This window comes from Lygodium microphyllum, chromosome 9, assembly GCF_053477565.2.
Source record: "Lygodium microphyllum isolate KBCC chromosome 9, Lygodium_microphyllum_v1.1.10, whole genome shotgun sequence".
Classification (NCBI taxonomy): Eukaryota; Viridiplantae; Streptophyta; class Polypodiopsida; order Schizaeales; family Lygodiaceae; genus Lygodium; species Lygodium microphyllum.
The window spans coordinates 157225656-157237940 of NC_141143.1; the positions used below are offsets into that span (position 1 = coordinate 157225656).

The 12285-nt window shown below is 40.5% G+C and overlaps 1 protein-coding gene across 3 annotated transcripts in view; it reads right to left on the bottom strand.

Moving 5' to 3' along the window:
• Positions 1-1207: 1207 nt before the first annotated feature.
• LOC148031775 (NADH dehydrogenase ubiquinone complex I, assembly factor-like protein (DUF185)) overlaps positions 1208-12285 on the bottom strand; it is a 49488-nt gene continuing 38410 nt past the window's right edge. For all 3 annotated transcript variants that reach the window (XM_087685436.1, XM_087685437.1, XM_087685435.1), the window contains 7 exons: positions 4046-4131; positions 3582-3762; positions 3359-3475; positions 3223-3267; positions 3009-3125; positions 2647-2844; positions 1208-2559 (listed from right to left, as the gene is read on the bottom strand). In XM_087685436.1, the coding sequence (XP_087541562.1) occupies positions 2722-2844; positions 3009-3125; positions 3223-3267; positions 3359-3475; positions 3582-3762; positions 4046-4131 (669 nt within the window). In that variant the 3' untranslated portion in view covers positions 1208-2559; positions 2647-2721. The remainder of the gene's footprint in view (positions 2560-2646; positions 2845-3008; positions 3126-3222; positions 3268-3358; positions 3476-3581; positions 3763-4045; positions 4132-12285) is intronic.

The window sequence follows — 12285 nt, forward strand, 5'->3', positions numbered from 1 at the left end:
TAAGATCTCCCACTATAGATGTGTCTTGTACATCATGTGATGAAACCCTTCCTCACCCTTTTATATCTTGCCCAAGAACAAGCGAGATTTGGGATATCATTCTCCTATATAGAACCTCTATCACTTGTTAGCACAGCAAATGATTACCCATTCTTGGATTTTTGGCAAGTTGACATCCACAACCACATCATCTGTCTTTCATTTTATACAATGGATTGGTCTTTCGCACACCTATGGTGCTCATAATGCTCCTATTTTTTACTCAACCTCGGGTATCCATGGTCATGTAGGTTGTGTGCACTAAATTGTCGTTATGGTAGATTACTTCCATGGTTTTGGCTAGTCTAATACTTAGAGAGGTGGTTGCTCCATGTCTAGATATTATTCCCACCACCCCTATTGTGCCCACTTTGTGAGCCTCTTCTTGTTCTTGTCACTTTTCCTTTGTCGCTTCTTGGCTTCATCCATATTTGTTACTTGTTTCTAATTTTGCTTGGCTAGCTTGAAGGCCCATTGTAAATATCGTCTCATTAATTCAAATATCTTCACACACGCACACACACGTGCGAGAGAGAGAGAGAGAGAGAGAGAGAGAGAGAGAGAGATTTACGGAAAAAAAAAGAGAGACACAAACAGACAGACAGACAAAGAAAGAGGACCTTTTGTGGATATTTGACACCCTTATTTTCTATTATCTCCACTTAATTTATAAATGGTACATTATATAGTTCTACACAAGGTACTGGCTAGACCTTAGGCCGTGACGTTAGGCCATTGGCCTTTACCCCAACATTATGTCATCCCATGTTGTCTTGAATTATAACAATTTAAAGAAACTAGATGATATTTGTTGTTGCTCCATATCATAGCATACTCCTAAGTGTAAGATAGAAGTACAAGTAGATTTAAACCCAATCAACGTAAGTGTTGCCAAGGTTTCAAGAAAGGAATGCTTCATATGAGATTCATACACCAAAACCTATTTTATAAAACTTTAGAAATGACAAGAAGTAAGTTTCATGCGAAAACTTTACTACATGCAATGTTAGTATTACATTAGCTCGAAACATGCTAATCAAGGGAGTCCAAACTTGAACTTACAAATAAAATTCATGTGACCCAAAGTGAACTTGAATTAAGAGACATTCAACTCTAACCTCGATTCTAGAAGACGAATATTAAGGAGTAACTTGTAAAGTTTGTCAATCATAAGAGTAATATTCAAGTATACAAGTCATAGACCATCCACTTGAGTGTAGTAATAGGGGTGGTTTATGAACGTGACGCTAAGTGTATTAAGAGGCGCACACTAAAGAGTTCAAGTAGTCACATAGGTGATTACGCTATACAACTTACACCCAATGCAAGCTCCGTCCTATAGATGGCGAATTGTAGACCCTTCTTGCCAACATCCATTCAACATTTAAATGATATGTAATCACTGACAAATCCATAATATGAGTCGTCTGGACTCTGCAACAGCCTAAAACAAGCAGCAATTCCAAGGCAAGGGTGCAAGCCGTGGCCTCTCAAGATCTTTGACAGCAAAAGAAATTAGTAGTCTACTGTCTTGGACATCCAAGCTTGACAGTTGTTCTTATCGAAATTCAAAGGCGGTGTGTTATTAGACATTGTCTACATGCACAGACTCTGATTCTGCAATCCGACGCAGAAAATGACCACATGCTCTGTTACACTCCAAAATGAATAAAAATCTTGCAGAATGATCCTTCTACAACCACAAACATGCATCCAATCCTTCAAGTCTATGCACAGCAAGCACAATATCAGGAAATGGCCCAAATGGCCAAAATTGTGGATATTTGAGATCTTCCCGTCCAAACATTGTACAGCCTACAAAAGCTTCAGTATTTTGACCGACAAATGAAATAATCTCCATTTGATATCTCACACACACCGCATATCCACCCACATTCTTGGGTTCAATTACTGCTTTTTATTCCCATCACTGGATCACCACGTTCATAGGACATGTGCTCACCCTACCAATTGAGCCACACTGGTTTACATTGGGATAAAGTTTCCACTGTATCCATCTCAGGGCTCGGCAGTTCTTTCTTAGGTTCTTTTAGTTTGGATACAGAGAACATAGAAGTTAGGTGATGAATCAACATAGATAAGTTGTAGACAGAGGCATAACAAGTCGGAAGTATTGGACATGTGGATCTGTTGTCGAGAATTAGTCGAAACGGAACTAGTTTGAATCTATAGCTTCTAGTGCTTCGGATAAAGATATTTGGCCCAAAATACAAGTTTTAGAGAACGTTATATCCAATGCCCAAGTATTGCAGGGCTTAAAGATACACGAATTGAGCTACAAGACTTGGCCCATACAGAAGATTGAAATCACCAAAAATGTTACTGGTGTTAGATTTCGAAGAGTGACCATTGAAATTACCTTCAGAGAATTGCGAAGACTTGCTAAAAATAGTCTGCCTTGATCAGATATAGTAGAACCATTAGAACACTCCCTCTAGCTCCCCAGCTTGTAGCATAACTTTACCAGTGCTTTCTTCCAAATCCTATGCACAGGAGAAGCTGAAACCAAGAGAAAAGGAACACTTACTATACAAAACACGATTGACATCCTTTCCCCTCGTGAATTTTGCATAAAAGTTTACTCACCAGAGTATTGGCTCCTTTCTGCATATAAAGGGTGGCACATGCGTGCATGCCCATCTTCATACACGAGGAAATATTTCAGGTCAGCATACTCAAGTAAAACTTCATGTTGCTGTAGTCATCCAACAAAGGATTGAAGCCATCTTTTGTCCTGGTCCTCGAAACTTCAGCATGCTGGACCATGAACTGAGCAGAAGACATCTGAAAAAGGAAAAGGAAACTCTTCAAACCTTCAAAAACCTGTTTGGTCCAAAACATTCCCACCTCAGGGGAAGAGAATTTGCAGGAAAATATCTGAAAGTCCTTTTAAACACACACACACACTCTCCCTCTCCAAAACAACCCCGCCTTGGGATCAAGCTTACTATAGAGGATTTGCGTGGTCCTTTGCAAACTGGTCCAGAGGTAAACGTATGATGACAATACTGATCCAGGTCTCTTAACAGCCGAAAATCTGTTGGGAAAAATATGTCTGCATCTCCCTGGGGTTTTAACATGACAGCCGACAGAATCGTCTTTGTAAATCCAAACCTTAACTTCAGAAGTTTTTAAAGCCAGATTAGGTGGCAAAACAATCACCTGTACATCAAGATACGTTGAGAGATCCCTGGTGACACCATCTTTCTGCGACAGGCAAACCAGGTTTGATCTTCAACCACAAGAAACGTGCCAAACAAGAGCGAAGCCAATAGAAAAACATACAGAACGTGCATGCCTTTCTAGCCACCAAGGGAGCGCCATCCCCTTCAACCTTCACATCTGGAAGTATGCTGAAGTCACTGGCAATCAGAGCCATGTTGGGTCGTACCGCATACAATGCCTCCAAGAGTTTCTGCCATTTTATGACAGGCAATGTAAAAAGACAAAAGCAAAGAAGCAGAAGATTTTTAAATGGATTCTCTTGAGAAGCATGGGTCTTTGCGATATTTGGCACTTACCAAGCTGCCCGTAGGAATCCAAGTCTTCTGTGAGCTGAAGAAAAGCCTAGAAAATAAGTGTTTAAAGACCCTGGTCCACGGCAAAGCAACCTTGGACTTCTTCTCCATGATATCGATGCAACGTTGTATCAGAGGATCTTGCAACGGCTGGTAAGTTTCAGCATAAGTTACACAGCTGGACCTACTTGCCAAACAAGATGGACATTCATTAATGTAAGAACAAAGTGAGAAGATGCTGAGGAATGAAGTGCAGAAGAAACAAACTCTGCCCTTTATTGTATGTACCAATTGTTGAGAAGAGTCAGAAAAGGGTAAGAAAAGAGAGAAGGATTCTAAGGAAATTTTTTAAGGCAGTGGAAGAGACTATGACATGCCCTAGAGTACCTAGTGTTCTAAAAACCCAAAGAAACTTTCCATTTTTTTGTTGATCTAAACAGTCCTTGGGGTTCAAGAGGAAGGACAACCTTTTTTCTTCTTTTATGCGAGTCTCGAGCCAAGGACTACTGAAGGTTTCCTTATAAATAAGGTCATGCGGTTGGTTATCTAGCACCTGTAGACACAAGCACATCAACCTCTTTTACTTATCTAGTACCTGTAGACAAGAGCACATCAACCTCTTTTACTTTTAAAAGTAAGCATGTAAAAAGGATCTTTTAGATTGTTTATATGGATGTACAATTTTGGCTTTAACTATTCACACAAAAGTCGAAACTTGAAAGGGCAAGTTGAACCTTTGACACCATGTGTTTGGGGAGATCTGATTCACTATTGATATAATCTGTTTTATCAGAAACAATATCCTCCCGGTTGCATCTGCTCAAGAACTCCCAAATTCTTGCACAAAATGATCAATACATTTGCCTTTTATCTTCTCAGATTATCTGGTGGATTCTGGCACATTTGTGATTGTGAAACTTTTAGAACGTTCTTCTTGTGAGTAGAATGCGATAGATGAAAACAAGCCATATCTTGCTCATCCAAAAGCTTTACCACACACACCAAGTATGGCTCACTCTATTGGCTTGATGTCAAGAAGCCCCATTCCTGCTCCTAAACCTGGTGGCTTGCTGGCCCAAAGAGGAAGAAATCCGAAGATTATGAGATGACTATCTTTAGGAGGTTTTAACAATCCACATAAAAATACAGACTGCACTCGAGAATTTAATTAATTAATTATAGTAACTGCTTAGGCTGGAAGAAAGTGGCTAATCCCATGCAAACTGTATTTACATCTTGGTACATCAACTTGCACAAGATCATAGAATCGATGCAAATTATATTTATATGCGGTACAATGACTTGCATAGCATAATAAACTGGATAGACCTCACCATGCATAATGCCATATCCATGAAAGCCCGATCTCTTTTGCATTTGGCCACAACATTATGCTTGAGCTGTGTATGAAAACAATCATGCATTTTGCACATGTCATCCAAGAACTGAAGTGAAGGATTTGAGACAGAGCTTCCTCTACACTTCAATGGAGATGCAGTAGGTTGAGAGAGAAGAGAGAAGACACAGCATTTGTGGGTACAATGACTTGTACCTCTTTAGGTTTTTCAAATAGATATATGAAACATAGTACAATACCCATAAAGGGTATGTTCACCCGTGTAGGGTGCAGGCACAATGGCCCTTTATTCCCAACAACCTCCCACCTAAATGCAACATGCCTGAAGGTAGAAGAAAGCATCAGCAAAGTCTAAGTATGTACAAAGCTAAAAACACCTATACCTATCCAACTCCCATCATCTCGCAGCAATGAGCCAACCGCTCTGTTGGAAGACCCTTCGTGAGAAAGTCCACAGGGTTATCATCTGTATGTACCTTGACAAGCTCAATGCTCTTGTTGTTGAGTACATCCCTCATAAAATGATACTTCATTGTATGTGCTTTGTCTTTGCATGAAAGATAGGATTCCGTGCTAGCATGATAGCACTCTAACTATCACAATGGAGGATAGGAACCTCTGTAATGCCAAGCTCTCCCACCAGATGTGAAACCCATAAAGCCTCCTTGCATACCTCAGTGGCAACCACATACTTTGCCTCTGTAGTAGACAATGTGACACGCTTCTACATCCTGGATATCCAAGAGACTAATCCCCTTGTGAAGGTGCTTGAAGTATACTTCCTGCAGTCAGAATGACCAGCGTAGTCTGCATCCATAAATCCAATGACAGATCCTGCAGTCAAAATGACCAACATAGTCTGCATCCATAAAGCCAACGACAGATGCCTTATGCTTTCCAAAGCAGACGCACAAATCCTTTGTGCCCTTAAGATATCTCATGATACCCTTCACTGCTTCCCAATGCTTTTTGCCAGGATGTGCCATGTACCTACTAACCACTCCCACCGCAAATACTATGTCAGAACGTGTAGCAACCATAACATACATCAAGCTACCAACAGCTCAGGCATACAAAATCTTGGTCATTTCAGCCTTTTCATCATCAGATGTAGGGCTGTCCTCTACACTAAGTTTCACATATGGAGGCAATGGTACACCAATCGCTTTCCCTACCTCCATATTGAAACGCTGCAAAATCTTGGAGACATACTCCTATTGTGACAGATAGAGAAGACCCTTCGATCTATCCCTAAGTATATGCATCCCAAGAATATGATTTGCCTCACCGAGATACTTCATGTCAAAACTATTGTATAGGCTTTGTTTCAAGGTGTCCAAAGCATGAACATCCTTGCCTGCAATCAACATGTCATTCACATACAAAACCAAGAGAATAAAGCTGTCATCTACTGCCTTCTAGATGTGTAAGCAATGATCCACTTGACTCCTGTTGTACCCTTGAGACTGCATGAATGTATCAAACTTATGATACCATTCTCGTGGTGCCTATTTAAGTCCATACAAACTCTTGTTGAGTTTACATACTATCTTTTATTTTCCCTTTGTAACAAAACCCTCAAGCTGCTACATATAGATGCCCTGATGCAAATCACCATATAAGAAAGCAATCTTTACATCCATCTATATATGTTCCATATCCTCAAATGCAACCAAACCCAAGATGGTCCGTAAAGTAGTCATTTTGACTACAAGAGAGAAGATTTCATTAAAATCAATCCCATGTTTTTGCTTGTACCCCTTTGCAACAAGCTGTGCTTTGCACTTTGATGAGGAACCAAAAGTGACTTTCATCTGATAAACCAATTTGAATGGAAGTACTTTCTGCCCTTTATGCAAATGCACCGAATCTCAAGTGCCATTATTCTCTAGAGATTCCATCTTTGACAACATACCCTTATGCCATTTCTTATTGTTCTATATGTCCATTACTTCCTCGAAACATGACGCTTCACCACAGTCTATCACCATGACATAATCAGCAGCATACTGAGCACCAGGAACAAACCTATCCAGTTGTCTTGGTATTCGAGTCGACCTATGGACCGAAGGTTCAAGTTTTCCAAGCTATTGGGTGTACAAATCTGCATTTACAACTTGCTGTCCAAAAATTTCAGCATGCTGTCCTGCCAGTTCCGGCTATCCTAATTGCATGTTTTCCTAGTAAGACTGTGGTATATCATGGGCAACTTCTTGCTAATCATTTTCAGTATCAACCCTTCTGACCTCCTCTGTCTTTTCAAGCTGTTTATGCATGCGGTCTTCCCAAAAGATAACATCATTGCTACGTACAACTTTCCTTTTCTCAGGATCCCATAATCTATATCCCATTTCACCCTCGTCACCATATCCTAGGAAAATGCATTTACAAGACTTTGGTTCAAGTTTGCTACATTATTCCTTGTGAATGTCCACAAAGGCCTCGCAGCCAACCACTCTCAAATGAGCATATGAAGGTGGCTTCCCCGACCACACTTCCTGCGGGGCTCTTGCCTCCAAAGACATGTTCGGTAACCGATATACCAAATGTATGGCTATCATAACAGTCTCTGCCCGAAATCCATGAGGTGATGCAACATGAGACACCATAGTATGGACCTTGCCCTAAATGGTCATGTTCATATACTCTACAACACCGTCTTGAAGCGGATTATGAGGGGCACTGGGCTCTCTCTTTATCCCTTACTGTCACAAAAGTCCTGAAAAGCTTCAAACACATTCCCCACTATTTTCAGTACAAAGGCATTTTAATGTCTTACCAGTTATATTTTTAGCAAATGACAAGAATTTCTTGAATTTATCCAAGGCCTTGTCCTTACAACAGATAGGATACGCCCATATTTTGCATGTAGCATCATCAACAAGAGTGATAAAGTACTTCTTTTTCCCTAGAGACAACTTTGGCATTTGACACATCTGAATGTACCAACTCTAAGGGAGAAGACTTCAATAAAGAGACTTCTTATGTAATGCTTGAGCATGTTTACCATAGACACAATGATCACAATGGTCAAAATCAACATACCTCAAACACAACAAATAACCCAAATGAGAAAACACTTTCATTCCAATTTGACTCATGTGTCCCAACCGGCCATGCCACAAAGAAACACTTGGTTGCTCGGTCATGGCGACTATATGGTCACACCCACTAGACACATACAATAGATACAGAGTATCACTCTTAGAGCCTCTAGCAATGATTCTAGATCCCTTACGTATCTTCCATTTGCCATCCCCAAAAGTAGTGTGATAGCCTTCGTCATCTAGCTACCCTGTGCTTAATCAAACTCTTCGAGAGCTGGGATACAAGCCTCACATGATGCAAGGTGAATATTGAACAGTGCTGAAATTCCAGCTGCATATACTGCCAATCCCTGCAATATCACATGCATAGTTGTCCCCCAAGTGGACAATACCATGTCTGCCACCACTATAGTCATAGAACCACTCATGGTGTGGTATTACGTGGAATGAAGCACTTGAATTAAGAATGCAAGTGTGCAATCTACAATCAAATATAGTGCACTAAAAGAAAAAGTAAAGAGGACATCACTACCACTATCACTCTAATGACTGACTACATTGGCTTGCTCTATCTTGACATTGCTCTTCTTTGAAAATTGGCTATCCTTTTTCTCATCCTTGCTATCATCAGTCTTTTTACCCTTGCCCTTCTCTTTCTTTCACTTATAGCAATCACACTTAAAGTGTCCTTTCTTGCCACAATGATAGCACTCAACATCTTTCCCACGAGACTTGTTGCATCCTTTATTTTCAAATTTTCCCTTCTGCTAGGATTTGCCTCTAGTATGCAATGCACTGGAAGACTTGATGGCAGCATTATTTTGTCTATTTAACTCTTCCATAAGCAAAGAGATCTCCACATCAGAGAACATCAGCATGGCATTGGAGTTACTCATGGCTGTCCTGAATGTATCCCAGTTTTCAAGCAAAGTGCATACCAAGAAAGTGGCTTTGAACTCATCATCAAGGTTAAACTTCAAAGCAACCAGCTAGCTGAAAATTGAGTTAAACTCATTGAGATGTACAGGCATGGCTATACCTTCCTTCATGCAAAGGTCCATCAATTTCTTCAATCAATAAACCTTGCTAGCACACAACTCCTCAAGTCTAGTCTACATAGCATATGCAGAATCCAACTTCTGAGCACACAACTCCTCAAGTCTAGTCTACATAGCATATGCAGAATCCAACTTCTCTATATTGAACAACAAAGAGTCTAAAACTGAAAGCTCTATTGTAGAGCATGCAAGCTCATCTAGATCTTCCCAATTCTCTTTCTCTGTGTCTACTAGTCGTACTCCCTTTGTCTTAATGCGCTTCACCTGTTTCTTACGCACCAAGACATTGTACCATTGCTTTTGCCATGTGGCAAAGTTATGTACACCCTCAAGCTTCTAGATGTGCAAAAGGTTGCTTCCATCACTGCTGCCAGCATTGCAGCCCAAAGATGACTCAAATGTCACCAAATACAAGCCCAATCTATCACGCAAATGACCAAGATGAAAGACAAATACCAACCAACAATATTTCTAAAATCTTCAGCTTAGTACCACCTATTGATCATATCCAAGCATAGCCAAGCATATGGGCTCAAAAACATACATCAGTACATTACCAAATAGCATTTGATAGCATTATGGATAACCTGTCTGCATCTAAGACCTGTCCATAGTACACAGCATGAGAATCTTTGCAAAAACTGATATATTTCAGCCTAAAACTGAGGCACAAAGCATGTGCAATCACTGTCTAAGCATATGCCAATGATTCAATACCAAATCAATACCCGAAGACATCAATAGGAACTCCCAAATATTGTACCTACAACCTGCAATTTTACTACAGCCAATGACAATGTTGGCAAGCCCAAATCCAGCTCAACATATCCCCATAACCATATCGGAGTGCATAGCATCAATGGCATACATCAATACATCATGTAGAGCACCCAAATCATAGCCATAAGCAATAGACATAAGGATAATGCCTATAAAGTACATTCAGCCTTGTGTATTCCAACAGCTATATCACTATCAAAACTGAGTAAATGAAGCCTCAAAACATGTCCAAAGACATCTCAAAGCAATGACATAGGATCCCTGAATATTATAGCATCAAAACATAACCATTCGGGCACCAAAAGGAGCATGCCACTGATCATGAGGCATCAAAGACAAGAGCTGCCCTGTTATTTCAGACTGCATACTGTGTGATTCACAGTCAAAGGACTAAATATAATCAGCTCCAATCCAATGTCAAGCTAAAGGGCCAATGCCAATGTCAATGGGTGTGACCATGCATGTATCCAAGCTGTAGATGAGCTACCAATGAGAACCAATGAGTGAGAATCAACTATGTGGGCTGAAGACAGGGTGCTGCAGATCAACATGATTTGAGCCTAACAGGCTGTTGGCTTAGGCAGCAACTAATGACATCAAGAAGCCTCTGGTAAGGCTCAACCAAGGCTCTAGAAGCCTTAAACCAAGTTTCAATGCAAGCTGCGGTGAGTAGGCCAATGGAGTTTGCTTTCTACGAGCTGTCAATCACTGACCCTGAAACTGAGGTGAATGCCCTCTGAAATGAGCTTATCGCAGGCTCAATAATGCCCTGAGCAAGCTCCAAGAAGCCTCAATGAGTGCTCAAGCAATTGATGACCAATACAAACCTCAAATGGTGTGGATATGGCTGCCAAGAATGAAAACCTTGCAAGTATTGAACTGTCTACTGAAGTAATGCCGGGGAGCTCCTCCAAATGTCCAACTCTCATACCAGTTTGAAGTGAAGGATTCGAGACGGAGCTTCCTCCATGCTTCAATGGAGATGCAGTAGGTTGAGAGAGAAGAGAGCAGACACAGCATGTGTGGGTACAATGACTTGTACCTCTTTAGGTTTTTCAGATAGATATATGAAACATAGTATAATATCCGTAAAGGGTATGTTCAGCCGTGTAAGGTGGAGGCATGGTGGCCCTTTATTCCCAACAAGAACTGCACCTAATACTCATGAACAGCAATTGCAAAGTTGACATGCATGACTGCCGCTTGATCTCACTGGCTATGCATGTGCTGCATTCCTGAATAACATGGCTAGGCTCCCTAAAATAACCACATTTATCTTTCTTTTGAAAGTGATCAACATTTCAGCTCTAAGGATCAGAAATTTGAGCTTTGCCCTTAGGCTTACCAGTAAATAAAGATCTTGGCCTGGAAGCAAAGGCTTTCTCACCTAAAGCTCATACAAGCATGGTTAATGTATGTCTACTCCTCATAGAGCAACACAAACAACAACTCATCAAAATAGAAAAGTTGGCACCATGTTTTGCAAATGGCAAGTGCAAAGGTCCAAAATGAGTCAACAAAGCACACTAGACACAAGTGTTGCATAAAGAATACTCACATTAATATATGTAAGATATTCCCTCCAATCTTTGACACGAAAGATGTGTCCATTCCGTGGCTGATCCACATATCTATGCCCACAGTGGATATCATCCAACTTGTCATCAGATGCAAAGCATGCCAAACAAATCAAGGTGGAAAAAATGTAATAGCTGCTAAATGCGGCATCGAATCAACCAACTAACTGCATGAATGTGAAGAGGACTTTGAAGAACCCAAGGGTCAGATCTGCAGAAAATTGAGGGCAATGCCCCAGAAAACTGGTTTACAGGCAGTTAGGCAAAGCCCAAATTAATGGGCAGCACCAATTTCAATCCAGCAAAAAACGCAGGCACAAAACCCTCGCCAAAGGCTATACTTGACACAATTCTGATATTAAAATCATGTTCTCAAAGGAAACAACAATACAATTACTCATGTTAAGAAATGTAACATTGGGAAGTATGAGCCGTTGTTGGTACCTTAAAGGATTACAGAGTCTGAAACATAAGTATTTTCAGATCTCAATATATTGACATTATCACCTTTCAACAAAACTTTTGTTCACCCGTCTGCATCACATAAATCTACTGTTATGCCTCCAGAAAAACAACCTGAAGTCCCAATGATGTCTTTTGGAATCAATACGGGTGATTTAAATGAAACATATTCATTCATGGAATCAGATGAGGCTAAAGTGAGAAACATGACAAATCACATGACTAGGCATGACCTTCAGGGGGCTGCAGACAGCATAACCTACATGTAGGTAGAAGTGAACTGTGCATACAATGCCTTCATGACTTGTCTCATTGCTCGAACTGCTGCTTGCGTCTCAAGATGTCTTCGTGAGGTTGCAAGGCTACTCAAACCAAGCATGACATGTTAATTTAATTCTACTGATGTTCTCTCTCTCCCTTTTGCTT